General features: G+C 48.8%; 1 protein-coding gene across 2 annotated transcripts in view; it reads right to left on the bottom strand.

The window, feature by feature from the left end:
- IBTK (inhibitor of Bruton tyrosine kinase) overlaps positions 1-16375 on the bottom strand; it is a 90833-nt gene extending 74458 nt beyond the window's left edge. For both annotated transcript variants that reach the window (XM_077289819.1, XM_077289820.1), the window contains exons 1-5: positions 16205-16375; positions 6063-6713; positions 2349-2445; positions 1319-1443; positions 1121-1231 (exon numbers count right to left, since the gene is read on the bottom strand). In XM_077289819.1, coding sequence (XP_077145934.1) covers positions 1121-1231; positions 1319-1443; positions 2349-2445; positions 6063-6383 — 654 coding nt within the window. In that variant the 5' untranslated portion in view covers positions 6384-6713; positions 16205-16375. The remainder of the gene's footprint in view (positions 1-1120; positions 1232-1318; positions 1444-2348; positions 2446-6062; positions 6714-16204) is intronic.
- Positions 16376-16786: the final 411 nt, after the last annotated feature.

Here is a 16786-nt window from a genome sequence, read left to right as displayed (position 1 = left end):
TACGTCAAACAGAGAAAAGAGACAAAAGAGTAGTCAGGTTATACTACTCCAGAGTCAGAATTCCAAGGTAAGAGTTTGTCAAGGCAAAAGGGGCAATACAAACGGGTAGTCAACAGTCAAATTAAGGGTCCGGCAACAGAAGATCACAATGTCTGAATTCAGAGCACAGAGCACACACCACACTGAGCTGAAAGCTAAGACTAGGAGATATCTGGGACTGACAGCCTAATTAAGTAGCTGGGTAATCACTTGGAACAGGGAACACCTGAAGGAAGCTCAGAACCTCTCAGTCTCAGATTGGACGGCTGAGCTGTACATATCTAGCTTTGCTTTCATTAGGTCTGTTAATTGCCTACCTGCTTTCTTGTCTATTCACGCACCTTTGGAAACCAAGTAACCCCATGAATAAGACCCTTGTGGGTCGAAACGTTGGGTTTGGTCGAATCTGAATTCATTGTGTTTCTGTTCACTTCATGGCAATCTTTTTCTGTAATAAACGTATTGAACACTTTTTTTGCATCATATCTAATCAGAGTGTGCGGTAATTTTTTGGCTACGTGACCCTCTGGACCTTCAGGTCTGTCTTACCAGCACCTCGCATTGCCTTTGATCAGAGTGCATACCTTTATTTTTTCTACATATTTGTAAGCAACAGCATTGAAATGCATATTCTGATTGAGCCTTCTGTTATTCCAGCCGTTACTGATACAAACATTTGTCTCGCTGGTGTCCTGTCTTATACAAAATGGGCACAAGGATTTCCCACGGTAGAGCTTCAACTTGGAAACAGCTCTGCATGGTAACAAGGAGGCCAGATATACCGGAGGTGGAGAGCTCTCCTGCACGGCTCTAGTGATCAGCAGACTGAAAGTCTCAGGCATGGAGCTAGTGTCAATCATCCTGGTTTTGGCAGCAACAACGACCAGTGCACATATAACCAACAGGAATGGCTTTGCTGGAGACAGGATGTGGGACTCAAGAGAACACAAGAACTTTCTATCTTTCAGCAGGACAGCTCCTCCTCAGAGGTCTTAGTGTACTCTACATGACTGGACGGGTGGGGACATTAGATTTAGGCTACATATACACTTACAAATGACAACATGGAGTATAAACATACCAGACATGTAAGTTCATCTCCGTGACCAAGCCGACCCCCTTGACCATGGCCACAAGTGTAGACCTGGCCTTTCTGAGACAGGAAGACTGAGTGAAATTTACATAGTACCATCTACATATAAAGAAAAAAAAAGTCATGTTTAACTTTAACTATTATGGGTTGCACCCTTTCCCACTCATTTATAAGCACTGATTTTACCTGTTTTATATATATGCCACAGCGAGGAAACATATCAACCAGTTCAGGATGATGCTTGCTTTGCTGGTTGCCATGCCCCAAGGTAAAATTAATATTATTTCCCCAGGTGTAAAGTTCAGTGGGATCTGAAAAGAAAAAAAAAAAAAATACATGTTTTATGGATGCCACACACACACACACACACACACACACACACACACACACACACACACGTTTATTGTTTGCAGCAAAGCATTTTAAAGATTAATAGCTTAATAGACTAGTACACATGTTGAGAGAATATACTATGTAGAACTTTAAAGCAATAAAAAAGACAAATCCTACAAGTATTTATTACGTTTTGGTAATACAGTCAGTTTATTCATTCACAAACATCTGTAAAGGGAACCTGTCAGCCACCCCCAATACCATCTAGATTCCAGATCCCAGATCCCAATAATGCCCCATATTTAGGCCAAACATCTTAGACTGATTTCTCATTCTTAGAATTCTCAATTCAAGGGAACAATCTATAATTAGCAAACACTTATTTACACATTACTGAGAAAGGAGATGACAATTAGTGCTCATAAAGTTCTATGGAGAACTGTACCTGTCGTTTTTGGAGAATTTGCAGTGGAATTACTTGTCTGCATCTAGCTCTTCCCTCCTTCTCTATAGAACTTTATAAGCACCAACTGTCATCTAAATAATGAGAAAAACTTTGTTTTCACTGAACACAGATTTTCTCTATGAATTGAGAGGGAAAGATCAGTACAGGAGGAGAAAGAAGCAGATTTCTCTACTAAAATATATTCCAAAGTTTCTTATTTTCATATGCACTTATAATTTCTGAAATAAAAACTACGACAAAGGTTACTCTAACAATTTAATAAAAAGAAAGAAAGAAAGAAAGAAAGAAAGAAAGAAAGAAAGAAAGAAAGAAAGAAAGAAAGAAAGAAAGAAAGAAAGAAAGAAAGAAAGAAAGAAAGAAAGAAAGAAAGAAAGAAAGAAAGAAAGAAAGAAAGAAAGAAAGGATCTAAGCGCTTACCACTTGCTTGGAAAACAACATAAGAAGGACGGTCTTTCATTATGAGGTCCAGTGCAGTGAATCCATCTTTATCTTGGATGTGGAAATTACTTCCATGCTTAAAGAAAACCAGAAGATGAAAAAGTGATCATCATCATTGCAAAAGTATTCGGCTCCCTTGAACTTTTCAACCTTTTCCCACATATCATGTTTCAAACATAAAGATATCATGTTTCAAACATAAAGATACCAAATATAAATTTTTGATGAAGAATCAACAACAAGTGGAACATAATTGTGAAGCTGAACAAAATTTATTGGTTATTTTAAATTTTTGTGGAAATTCAAAAACTGAAAAGTGGGACGTGCAATATTATTCGGCCCCTTTACTTTCAGTGCAGCAAACTCACTCCAGAAGTTCATTGTGGATCTCTGAATGACCCAATGTTGTCCTAAATGCCTAATGATGATAAATATAATCCACCTGTGTGTAATCAAGACTCCGTATAAATGCACCTGCTCTGCGATAGTCTCAGGGTTCTGTTTGAAGCACAGAAAGCATCATGAAGACCAAGGAACACAACAGGCAGGTCCGTGATACTGTTGTGGAGAAGTTTAAAGCTGGATTTGGATACAAAATGATTTCCAAAACTTTAAACATCCCAAGGAGCACTGTGCAAGCGATCATATTGAAATGGAAGGAGCATCCTACCACTGCAAATCTACCAAGACCCGGCCATCCCTCTAAACGTTCAGCTCAGACAAGGAGAAGACTGATCAGAGATGCAGCCAAGAGGCCCATGATCACTCTGGATGAACTGCAGAGATCTACAGCTGAGGTGGGACAGTCTGTCCATAGGACAACAATCAGTCGTACACTGCACAAATCTGGCCTTTATGGAAGAGTGGCAAGAAGAAAGCCATTTCTCAAAGATATCCATAAAAAGTGTTGTTTAAAGTTTGCAACAAGCCACCTGGAGACACACCAAACATGTGGAAGAAAGTGCTCTGGTCAGATGAAACCAAAATCGAACTGTTTGGCAACAATGCCAAACGATATGTTTGGCATAAAGGCAACACTGCTCATCACCCTGAACACACCATCCCCACTGTCAAACATGATGGTGGCAGCATCAATGTTTGGGCCTGCTTTTCTTCAGCAGGAGCAGGGAAGATGGTTAAAATTGATGGGAAGATGGATGGGGCCAAATACAGGACCATTCTTGAAGAAAACCTGTTGGAGTCTGCAAAAGACCTGAGACTGGGTCAGAGATTTGTCTTCCAACAAGACGATGATCCCAAACATAAAGCAAAATCTACAAAGGAATGGTTCACAAATAAACGTATCCAGGTGTTAGAATGGCCAAGTCAAAGTCCAGACCTCAATCCAATCGAGAATCTGTGGAAATAGCTGAAAACTGCTGGTCACAAACGATCTCCATCAAACCTCACTGAGCTCGAGCTGTTTGCCAAGGAAGAATGGGCAAGAATTTCAGTCTCTCGATGTACAAAACTGATAGAGACATACCCCAAGAGGCTTGCAGCTGTAATCGCAGGAAAAGGTGGAGCAACAAAGTATTAAGTTAAAGGGGCTGAATAATATTGCACGCCCCACTTTTCAGTTTTTGAATTTCCACAAAAATTTAAAATAACCAATAAATTTGGTTCAACTTCACCATTGTGTTCCATTTGTTGTAGATTCTTCACCAAAAATTTATATTTGGTATCTTTATGTTTGAAGCATGATATGGGGGAAAAGGTTGAAAAGTTCCAGGGAGCCGAATATTTTCGCAAGGCACTGTAAATGTATCATGCAGCTTTCTTCCCTCAGTCAGATGGCATTTATGTAATAAAGTGCTAATATCTAATCTGAAATCATGCCATAACTCCATACATGAAAGTGCAGATGTGGTAAAGACGTTTAGATGTTCAGCATTGGCCAAAGAGTACAAGATATTATATTAAACAGCTGATAAAGTGGCCACAGAAAGCTTCCATCACATGTGCGCTTAGTGGAATCTAAGTACACAGCCGTCACTTATAAGGACCGGTTTCCCCTGGAACTAGGGCCATTGTGGCAGCTCCAGGTATAAAAGGGAAATTGGTAATAAAACGTTAAAAAGAAAAAAAAAACTAAAAAAACTAATACAATTAAAGGTTTTCTGGGCTCACAAATTCTTAAAATATTGAAAAGATATTGAAAATATTGAAAAACGCAAGCTGAAGGTTTTACAATGGCTCTCAGTCCCCTGATCTGAACATTATTGAAAAACCGTGGCTAGACCTCAAATTCTAAGTGCATGCAGGATGACACTGGAATCTCACAGACCTGGAAGAATTTTACAAGGAAGAATGGATGAAAATCCCTCAAACAAAAATTGAAAGATTCTTGTCTGGCTACAAAAAGTATTTACAAGCTGTGATGCTTCAAAATGGGGTGTTAATAGGTACTAGCCATGCAGGGTGCCCAAACTTTTTTTTTTATCAGCCCATTTTCATTTTTGTAATTATTAAAATTTAAAAGATGAAAATGTATATTTATTTGTTGCCCAAAATACAAAGGAAATGTGTAATCTTTAAGATATTTTAGTTTCAACTTGCTTAACTGTTCACAGTAACAGTAATTTTGACAATATCGCCTGTATACAGCTTATCTGCCCCTTGCAGAAACTCGGATGCACAGCTCAGCCGAACACTTGGAGTACCCACAATGCACTGCTCTCTGGTGAATTAGCATAAACCTGCCACTGTGGGATGCTGCCAGCATGTTGTGGAAACTTTTAATGGGGAACTCACACAAAAATGTCAGCAACTTTTCTATTCCGAGGTTCACCCAAACTTGCCGTGAATGCACCCCAAGTGTCAGTTAAAAACACCCCAGCAAAAGCCAGAAATAGAGCTGTGTATGAATCCAGTATAGGGCCTCATTCAGACCTCCGTGTAGCACAGTCCGAGAGCGGACCACAATACACGCGCTCCCTGCAAGTCTATGGACCTGAACTTCATAAACACCTACTAGGTTATGAAACCTGGGTCACCGGCCGCTTAATGCACATGGTCTATACTCTGCATTATTAAGAGTACACACAATATGAGTGGCTATGTCCCTTGAATATTGCCTTTAAAGCCCTAGTGATGACTGCGGCACATTTAGGCTATGTTCACACGTTGCGCTTTTTATGCCAAGTTTAAGCTGTGTTTCAGCTGCATACAAGAAGCAGGTTTTGTTTAGTTTTTGCTGTGTTTTTTTTTTGTTTAGCTTTTGGTGCTTTTTTCTCAGGGTACATTTGTCACTTGCCCATGCTGATGAAGTTAAGTGCTTTAAAAAGAAAACTCAATCGACCTCATTAGGTTTTGGCACCAAAAAAAACAACAAAAAACAGCTACCTGTATTTTTTATGAAAATTTTCATCGTACCAGTAAAGTCTATCAGATTTCAGAAATCCCATGCACACAACTTGTTTTTTTTTCCCCAGACTTTTTTGTCAAAGAGCTTGTTTTTGGCAAAATGCAGCATGTCACTTCTTTCAGCGTTTCTGTTGCATTTTTCACCCATTGAAAGCAATGGGCAGTGCAAAAAGCACGAATATGCCAGCGAAAGAACGTATGCCACATGTCCAAGATTTCACTGCCAAAGACAGTGACGCAGTGGACCTGAAGAGAGGACATAGCCAGTTCCTGAGATACGTGATATATGGTTGAGCCTGAATACCACTTCCACCCTGATAGGCTTACCTTTAATAGTGTCAGCGCACAATCAATATGGCCGTAGAAAACACTTCTATGTAGTGCCGTCCATCCAGATTCTTTGTCCTTGACAGACAGATCTACCCCTTTGGCAACGAGCCAATCCAGGACGGCTTTCTTACCACAGGATGCGGAAATATGACCCACATTGCGCCCCAAATCATCCTTCAGGGTCGTGGCGTTGCAGCAATAAGACGAGAGGAAGGCCTTGATTTGCTGCTCACTTCCTCTCGTGACCACAGAGATGACATCCAGCGCGTGCTGAAGTGAGCGGCAGCGCGTGGTACATTCTGGCCATACCACATCCATACTTAGTGCACGTCAATGCTGAGAATTCCTTCACAAGGTACCGGAAAAAAAAATAAACACAAATCCAAAAAGTGAGTCTCGGGCAGACAACAAAAGGTTTCCCTTGTGAGGGCTGAAACTCCTTTGGCACTATAATGTTAATTATAAATATCCATATAAATTGTCCCCGAGCCCACGTGTATACAAAAATAGATCTCTGTAATATAGTCCTTTATTAAGTTCCTGCCATTAGTCCCACAGCAAGGGAGAGAAGGCAGATAGGGCAGAGGGAGGGGGTCCACCCCCCCACTCCGAAAACGTCCTTTAAATTTCCATGATTGCAGGGTCCCCCTGTGTGGGAGAAAAAGACACAAATAATTAGTAAGTATTGATGCAGGCAGGTTCATTACAAGACTAAAATAAGCTACATAACTAGCAAAGGACACCGAGAGCTCATGCACAGGCTGTCTAGAGCCTCAGAGGCCATTTATACAGCACGAGGCACTGTACTATATGACCGCCAATTGGGTACATGTTAGTCGGTTAGTGGCGATTTACTAGCCGGTTTACACAGGCAGACCGCGCTTCAGATGTGTACGGATGATCTGCCAAAGATTCTCCAGTCTGTATAAACTGCCATGATCTGTTTACACAGGATGATACGCTGCCAAGAATGAGGAGCTTTTGTGCAGCACTAAAGATCATTTCACCCAACGATTGAGCGTTTTGCTCATTGGTCAAGGTATTGTCAACCTATTTCAATTGCAAGGTTGTCATGATGTAAAAGTTGCTATGGGTGCTTGTTCAGGTAATTGTGCAGTGTAAATCCACCATCAGCGCTGAATACTGTACATTGAGCAGCAACGACAGAGCTGGATCCAGTGCTTGGAGATCAAGAGAGAGCTTTGTAATCTAAGATCTGATGCCCAATGGTCATGGTTACCTAATCTGCAATTCATGCCAGAAGCCATAACACAGCCAATGTGTATGGAACAAAAAGGCCCCCATTCACATTAGTGTAATGCTGTCTGAAAGCCCCGATAAGGACAGTCTAATGTATGTAGGGGTGCCATCTGACTGTTGGTCAGGAGAAATGTCAACATGTCTTATTTCGGACCGCCTATCGCATTTTCCTCCCCGAGATAACCCACCAACCAAAGTGTTAGTTGGCAGTTTCTCACTGAGAATATAGGAGCGTCAGTGAGCGCTTCCATGAATGAGCGGAGATGATGTTCGCAAAACGAGCAGCCGAAGAATCGATTACACAGCAGCAATCTAATATTTCTGGCCAACTTAAGGCTACCTTCACACATGTGTGAGTTTTACCATCCATGAGAAAGACCGTTCTTCTCTCATGTGTCATCTGTATTGCCTATGTGTGGGGGAGTCAGTCTTTTTTCACTGAAGGAATGCAAAAAAAAAAAATGAAATAGAAACCCTGGAACATCATTATTTCAATCATATTGTGAGACAAGGATACAAACCAGAACCTTCCAATTTACATCTGTGTTTCTCCATAGATTTGAATAGACGATTCTGATCCACAAACACGGATCAGAATACGACCTGCTCAGACTAGCACACATACATACGAGCAAAGATTAGTGATGATCGAGCACCGAAATGCTCGAGTGCCCGGTACTTGAATCGAGCAGGTCAGACGCTGAACGCGCTTGACTCGAGTACCAAGTATAATGGAAAGTCAATGTGAAACTCGAGCATTTTTTCAGAGGACGTGGTCTCTCTCAAGTTCTACAGCTCACAAACAGTCCAACTGACACAGGAGTCCCTGAGTCCCCACATTGGAATACCCCGCTTCAGCGAGGAGCACTAGGCTGTGTCCCATGTATGAGGTGATCCCGTGTGGCATATGACGCCCCCTATACTAGGCTGCGTCCCATGTATGCGGTGACCCCCTGTGTGGCAGATGACGCCCCCTATACTAGGCTGTGTCCCATGTATGCGGTGACCCCCTGTGTGGCAGATGACGCCCCCTATACTAGGCTGTGTCCCATGTATGAGGTGATCCCGTGTGGCATATGACGCCCCCTATACTAGGCTGCGTCCCATGTATGCGGTGACCCCCTGTGTGGCAGATGACACCCACTATACTAGGCTGTGTCCCATGTATGAGGTGACCCCCTGTTTGGCGGATGACACCCACTATACTAGGCTGTGTCCCATGTATGAGGTGACCCCCTGTGTGGCTGATGACACCCACTATACTAGGCTGTGTCCCATGTATGAGGTGACCCCCTGTTTGGCGGATGACACCCACTATACTAGGCTGTGTCCCATGTATGAGGTGACCTCCTGTATGGCTGATGACACCCACTATATTAGGCTGTGTCCCATGTATGAGGTGACCCCCTGTTTGGCGGATGACACCCACTATACTAGGCTGTGTCCCATGTATGAGGTGACCTCCTGTGTGGCTGATGACACCCACTATACTAGGCTGTGTCCCATGTATGAGGTGACCCCCTGTGTGGCAGATGACACCCACTATACTAGGCTGTGTCCCATGTATGAGGTGACCCCCTGTTTGGCGGATGACACCCACTATACTAGGCTGTGTCCCATGTATGAGGTGACCTCCTGTGTGGCAGATGACGCCCCCTATACTAGGCTGTGTCCCATGTATGAGGTGATCCCCTGTATGGCTGATGACACCCACTATATTAGGCTGTGCCCCATGTATGAGGTGACCCCCTGTGTGGCAGATGACGCCCCCTATACTAGGCTGTGTCCCATGTATGAGGTGACCCCGTGTGGCAGATGACGCCCACTATACTAGGCTGTGTCCCATGTATGAGGTGACCTCCTGTATGGCTGATGACACCCACTATATTAGGCTGTGCCCCATGTATGAGGTGACCCCCTGTGTGGCAGATGACGCCCCCTATACTAGGATGTGTCCCATGTATGAGGTGATCCCCTGTATGGCTGATGACACCCACTATATTAGGCTGTGCCCCATGTATGAGGTGACCCCCTGTGTGGCAGATGACGCCCCCTATACTAGGCTGTGCCCCATGTATGAGGTGATCCCCTGTATGGCTGATGACACCCACTATATTAGGCTGTGCCCCATGTATGAGGTGACCCCCTGTGTGGCAGATGACGCCCCCTATACTAGGCTGTGTCCCATGTATGAGGTGACCCCCTATGTGGCTGATGACGCCCCCTATACTAGGCTGTGTCCCATGTATGAGGTGACCCCGTTTGGCGGATGACACCCACTATACTAGGCTGTGTCCCATGTATGAGGTGACCCCCTATGTGGCTGATGACGCCCCCTATACTAGGCTGTGTCCCATGTATGAGGTGATCCCCTGTATGGCTGATGACACCCACTATATTAGGCTGTGCCCCATGTATGAGGTGACCCCCTGTGTGGCAGATGACGCCCCCTATACTAGGCTGTGTCCCATGTATGAGGTGATCCCCTGTATGGCTGATGACACCCACTATATTAGGCTGTGCCCCATGTATGAGGTGACCCCCTGTGTGGCAGATGACGCCCCCTATACTAGGCTGTGCCCCATGTATGAGGTGACCCCCTATGTGGCTGATGACGCCCCCTATACTAGGCTGTGTCCCATGTATGAGGTGACCCCGTGTGGCGGATGACACCCACTATACTAGGCTGTGTCCCATGTATGAGGTGATCCCCTGTATGGCTGATGACACCCACTATACTAGGATGTGTCCCATTGTATGAGGTGACCACCTATGTGGCTGATGACACCCCCTATACTAGGCTGTGCCCCATGTATGAGGTGACCGCCTGTGTGGCAGATGATGCCCCCTATACTAGGCTATGTCCCATGTATGAGGTGACCCCCTGTGTGGCAGATGATGCCCCCTATACTAGGCTGTGTCCCATGTATGTGCAGCGCCCCAGAGTCCTGGTCGTTGCAGTACTGACGCTCCGCCGCTAAGGGGAGTGATGGTACGTCTGATGGCACTGAAGGAGTTCACCTGACCAGGTATCAGTGTCACACTTTACACTTCACATTCTGGCCACCAGGGGGAGCAAAGGGTTCTATGTATTAGGCCACTCCTCACACTCTGGTAAAACTGGGGGTTGGATAGGAAGTTAGTCAGAAGCTGACTGGGTTGGAACCAGGCAACATCCTGTGGCAGAGGGTGTTGCAGGGGAAGATTCAGGGGGATCTCTGTCAGGGGTGGGATCCTGACAGTGGCCTAGCGAACAGAACAGAACGTTACGGAGCCGCGCCTGCACTCGAATGCGGTGGCATCCTAAAAAAGGAAAAGAAGCGAGGTTTACTGTGGAGAAGTGAGAAACGAGATCGCAGCAAAAAGGAGATAAAGCCAGTAGGAGTCGTGCCGTAAGATCGAGGCAACATCCTACTGAGGAGCGTAGCCGGTGGCCGGAACGCCGAGGAAGTATTGGGCTCCAAGCATTACTTCAAACAGCGGCAGGACAATTAATTTTAGGTTGGCTGTCTCACCTAAATCACCTAAGCAGACATAGGGGGCAATTGTGGGAGAGGGGCGACGCTAGGGTCCCGGAAGAACTCCACGCCTACCCGTCATACGGGTGCGTCCTATCCATATCATCTGGGGGACGGAGAAGAACATCAGAATAGATACGAGTTGTGAGAGAAGAACATCAGAAACAGACACAACAGTTGTGAGGACTATCCCGTGGTGCTCAGCAGGGAGGTACTACAACACACAGGCGCTAGAAGGTAGGCACTGATTTCCACCTGCAAAGGAAACTCTGGATGTGCCATCGGACCAGCCGGTCTCAGCCAGCCCTGTTAGCAGTGCTCTGGATTGCGGATCCTGAAGCCTTCAGTAAAGAGGTAAAGAGACTGCAACCCTGTGTCCTCGTTATTCATCGCGACCTGCACCACGCACCCTCATCACACCTTCCATTGGACGCCCCTTAGCAGGGTCACAGACCGGGTCTAGCCACCGTGACAACCCCAGAACAGAGACAGAGAGGCCCGGTACCGAGTACCCCGCGGCCCTGCGTCTGGGGGCACTCCATATGCGGTGACCACCTGTGTGGCAGATGAAGCCCCCTATACTAGGCTGTGCCCCATGTATGAGGTGACCTCCTGTGTGGCAGATGACGCCCCCTATACTAGGCTGTGCCCCATGTATGAGGTGACCCCCTGTGTGGCAGATGACGCCCCCTATACTAGGCTGTGTCCCATCTATGAGGTGACCCCCTGTGCGGCAGATGACGCCCCCTATACTAGGCTGTGTCCCATTTATGAGGTGACCTCCTGTGTGGCAGATGACGCCCCCTATACTAGGCTGTGTCCCATGTATAGATACCTTCACACTGAACAACTTAACAACGATATCGCTAGCGATCCGTGACGTTGCAGCGTCCTGGATAGCGATATCGTTGTGTTTGACACGCAGCAGCGATCAGGATCCTGCTGTGACATCGTTGGTCGGAGCTAGAAGGCCAGCACCTTATTTCGTCGCTGGATCACCCGCTGACATCGCTGAGTCGGCGTGTGTGACGCCGATGCAGCGATGTCTTCACTGGTAACCAGGGTAAACAATCGGGTTACTAAGCGCAGGGCCGCGCTTAGTAACCCGATATTTACCCTGGTTACCAGTGTAAATGTAAAAAAAAAACAAACACTACATACTTACATTCCTGTGTCTGTCGCATCCCCCGGCGTTCTGCTTCCCTGCACTGTCAGCGCCGGCCGGCCGTAAAGCAGAGAACAGCGGTGACGTCACCGCTGTGCTTTAGGGCCGGCGCTTACAGTGCAGGGAAGCAGAACGCCGGGGGACGCGACAGACACAGGAATGTAAGTATGTAGTGTTTGGGGTTTTTTTACATTTACACTGCGCGGCCCTGTGCTTAGTAACCCGATGTTTACCCTGGTTACCCGGGGACTTCGGCATCGTTGGTCGCTGGAGAGCTGTCTGTGTGACAGCTCTCCAGCGACCACACAACGACGAAACAGCGACGCTGCAGCGATCGGCATCTTTGTCTATATCGCTGCACCGTCGCTAAATATGACGGTACCTTATGAGGTGACCCCCTGTGTGGCAGATGACGCCCCCTATACTAGGCTGTGTCCCATGTATGAGGTGACCTCCTGTGTGGCAGATGACGCCTATACTAGGCTGCGTCCCATGTACGAGGTGACCCCCTGTGTGGCAGATGACGCCCCCTATACTAAGCTGTGCCCAATGTATGCGGTAACCCCGTGTGGCAGATGACGCCCCCTATACGAGGCTGAGTCCCATGTATGCGGTGACCCCGTGTGGCAGATGACGCCCCCTATACTAGGCTGCGTCCCATGTATGCGGTGACCCCCTGTGTGGCAGATGACGCCCCCTATACTAGGCTGTGTCCCATGTATGAGGTGACCTCCTGTGTGGCAGATGATGCCCCCTATACGAGGCTGTGTCCCATGTAGGAGGTGACCCCCTGTGTGGCAGATGACACCCCCTATACTAGGCTGTGTCCCATGTATGAGGTGACCCCCTGTGTGGCAGATGACGCCCCCTATACTAGGCTGTGCCCCATGTATGCGGTGACCCCGTGTGGCAGATGACGCCCCCTATACGAGGCTGAGTCCCATGTATGCGGTGACCCCCTGTGTGGCAGATGACGCCCCCTATACTAGGCTGCGTCCCATGTATGCGGTGACCCCCTGTGTGGCAGATGACGCCCCCTATACTAGGCTGTGTCCCATGTATGAGGTGACCCCGTGTGGCAGATGAAGCCTCCTATACTAGGCTGTGCCCCATGTATGCGGTGATCCCCTGTGTGGCAGATGACGCCCCCTATACTAGGATGTGTCCCATCTATGAGGTGACCCCCTCTGTGGCAGATGACGCCCCCTATACTAGGCTGCGTCCCATGTATGAGGTGACCCCCTGTGTGCCAGATGACGCCCCCTATACTAGGCTGCGTCCCATGTATGAGGTGACCCCCTGTGTGGCAGATGACGCCCCCTATACTAGGCTGAGTCCCATGTATGCGGTGACCCCCTGTGTGGCAGATGACGCCCCCTATACGAGGCTGTGTCCCATGTATGAGGTGACCCCCTGTGTGGCAGATGACGCCCCCTATACTAGGCTGTGTCCCATGTATGAGGTGACCCCCTGTGTGGCAGATGACGCCCCCTATACTAGGCTGTGCCCCATGTGTGCGGTGACCCCGTGTGGCAGATGACGCCCCCTATACTAGGCTGTGCCCCATGTATGCGGTGACCCCGTGTGGCAGATGACGCCCCCTATACGAGGCTGTGTCCCATGTATGAGGTGACCCCCTGGGTGGCAGATGACGCCCCCTATACGAAGCTGTGTCCCATGTATGAGGTGACCCCGTGTGGCAGATGACGCCCCCTATACGAGGCTGTGTCCCATGTATGAGGTGACCCCCTGTGTGGCAGATGACGCCCCCTATACTAGGCTGCGTCCCATGTATGCGGGGACCCCCTGTGTGGCAGATGACGCCCCCTATACTAGGCTGCGTCCCATGTATGAGGTGATCCCCTGTGTGGCAGATGACGCCCCCTATACGAGGCTGCGTCCCATGTATGAGGTGATCCCCTGTGTGGCAGATGACGCCCCCTATACGAGGCTGCGTCCCATGTATGAGGTGACCCCCTGTGTGGCAGATGATGCCCCCTATACTAGGCTGCGTCCCATGTATGAGGTGATCCCCTGTGTGGCAGATGATGCCCCCTATACTAGGCTGTGTCCCATGTATGCGGTGACCCCCTGTGTGGCAGATGACGCCCCCTATACTAGGCTGCGTCCCATGTATGAGGTGACCCCGTGTGTGGCAGATGACGCCCACTATACTAGGCTGCGTCCCATGTATGAGGTGACCCCTGTGTGGCAGATGACGCCCCCTATACTAGGCTGCGTCCCATGTATGAGGTGACCTCCTGTGTGGCAGATGACGTCCCCTATACTAGGCTGCGTCCCATGTATGAGGTGACCCCTGTGTGGCAGATGACGCCCCCTATACTAGGCTGCGTCCCATGTATGAGGTGACCCCCTGTGTGGCAGATGACGCCCCCTATACTAGGCTGTGTCCCATGTATGAGGTGACCCCCTGTGTGGCAGATGACGCCCCCTATACTAGGCTGCGTCCCATGTATGAGGTGACCCCCTGTGTGGCAGATGACGCCCCCTATACTAGGCTGCGTCCCATGTATGAGGTGACCCCCTGTGTGGCAGATGATGCCCCCTATACTAGGCTGCGTCCCATGTATGAGGTGATCCCCTGTGTGGCAGATGATGCCCCCTATACTAGGCTGTGTCCCATGTAGGAGGTGACCCCCTGTGTGGCAGATGACACCCCCTATACTAGGCTGTGTCCCATGTATGAGGTGACCCCCTGTGTGGCAGATGACGCCCCCTATACTAGGCTGTGCCCCATGTATGCGGTGACCCCGTGTGGCAGATGACGCCCCCTATACGAGGCTGAGTCCCATGTATGCGGTGACCCCTGTGTGGCAGATGACGCCCCCTATACTAGGCTGCGTCCCATGTATGAGGTGACCTCCTGTGTGGCAGATGACGTCCCCTATACTAGGCTGCGTCCCATGTATGAGGTGACCCCTGTGTGGCAGATGACGCCCCCTATACTAGGCTGCGTCCCATGTATGAGGTGACCCCCTGTGTGGCAGATGACGCCCCCTATACTAGGCTGTGTCCCATGTATGAGGTGACCCCCTGTGTGGCAGATGACGCCCCCTATACTAGGCTGCGTCCCATGTATGAGGTGACCCCCTGTGTGGCAGATGACGCCCCCTATACTAGGCTGCGTCCCATGTATGAGGTGACCCCCTGTGTGGCAGATGACGTCCCCTATACTAGGCTGCGTCCCATGTATGAGGTGACCCCCTGTGTGGCAGATGACGCCCCCTATACTAGGCTGCGTCCCATGTATGAGGTGACCTCCTGTGTGGCAGATGACGTCCCCTATACTAGGCTGCGTCCCATGTATGAGGTGACCTCCTGTGTGGCAGATGACGTCCCCTATACTAGGCTGCGTCCCATGTATGAGGTGACCCCCTGTGTGGCAGATGACGCCCCCTATACTAGGCTGTGTCCCATGTATGAGGTGACCCCCTGTGTGGCAGATGACGCCCCCTATACTAGGCTGCGTCCCATGTATGAGGTGACCCCCTGTGTGGCAGATGACGCCCCCTATACTAGGCTGCGTCCCATGTATGAGGTGACCCCCTGTGTGGCAGATGACGCCCCCTATACTAGGCTGCGTCCCATGTATGAGGTGACCTCCTGTGTGGCAGATGACGTCCCCTATACTAGGCTGCGTCCCATGTATGAGGTGACCCCCTGTGTGGCAGATGACGCCCCCTATACTAGGCTGTGTCCCATGTATGAGGTGACCCCCTGTGTGGCAGATGACGCCCCCTATACTAGGCTGCGTCCCATGTATGAGGTGACCCCCTGTGTGGCAGATGACGCCCCCTATACTAGGCTGCGTCCCATGTATGAGGTGACCCCCTGTGTGGCAGATGACGCCCCCTATACTAGGCTGCGTCCCATGTATGAGGTGACCCCCTGTGTGGCAGATGACGCCCCCTATACTAGGCTGTGTCCCATGTATGAGGTGACCCCCTGTGTGGCAGATGACGCCCCCTATACTAGGCTGTGTCCCATGTATGAGGTGACCCCCTGTGTGGCAGATGACGCCCCCTATACTAGGCTGTGTCCCATGTATGAGGTGATCCCGTGTGGCATATGACGCCCCCTATACTAGGCTGCGTCCCATGTATGAGGTGAGGTGACCCCGTGTGGCAGATGGCGCCCCCTATACTAGGCTGTACTGTATGGCAGGTGCCTCTCACCGGTCGCTAGTTGAAGACTGAAGATCTGGGGGCAGATGGGGACACGACACACAATACGATCTTCATGATGAGCAGACACACAGCACAGCAGCCGGCAGACCCAGCACTAGATCGCCGGCAGTAAGCGACCACACCATTGGCTGCTGCTGGGCTCTAAAACTAGGTGAGAAACGATATACAAAACTCTAGCACCAATAGTGTGGTACGAAGTATGTTACTCCTCTGACTATTGGTGGAAAAGTCCCACTACTTCTTCTTTCATTGGTCAATTGCAGTGCCAATCAAAACGAAATTAGATTCCGGAAGTTAATCCCTCCCACCCCCCAGAACTGTACACTGTACAGACGGCCGAACGTGATGACGTACTTTCGGTGGCGAGAACTGACTGGGACAATGGCGGTCACGCCTGATATTGAAGGCGGGGCGCTGCCCTTCGACGTCATTTCTGTTTATAGCATTCATTACATTGCATATTCCTGTTCTCCCCACAGTGAGGCGCTGGAGCATCGATATTACTTCTCGTGAGAGCACCACCTAGTGGTAGCTTCTGTTTAATGCAACAGTACGATCTGTTGTTAGTAG

This window comes from Ranitomeya variabilis, chromosome 2, assembly GCF_051348905.1.
Source record: "Ranitomeya variabilis isolate aRanVar5 chromosome 2, aRanVar5.hap1, whole genome shotgun sequence".
Taxonomy (NCBI): Eukaryota; Metazoa; Chordata; class Amphibia; order Anura; family Dendrobatidae; genus Ranitomeya; species Ranitomeya variabilis.
Note: the sequence above shows the minus strand (reverse complement) of the source record. Positions and strands in the feature narration are given on the sequence as shown.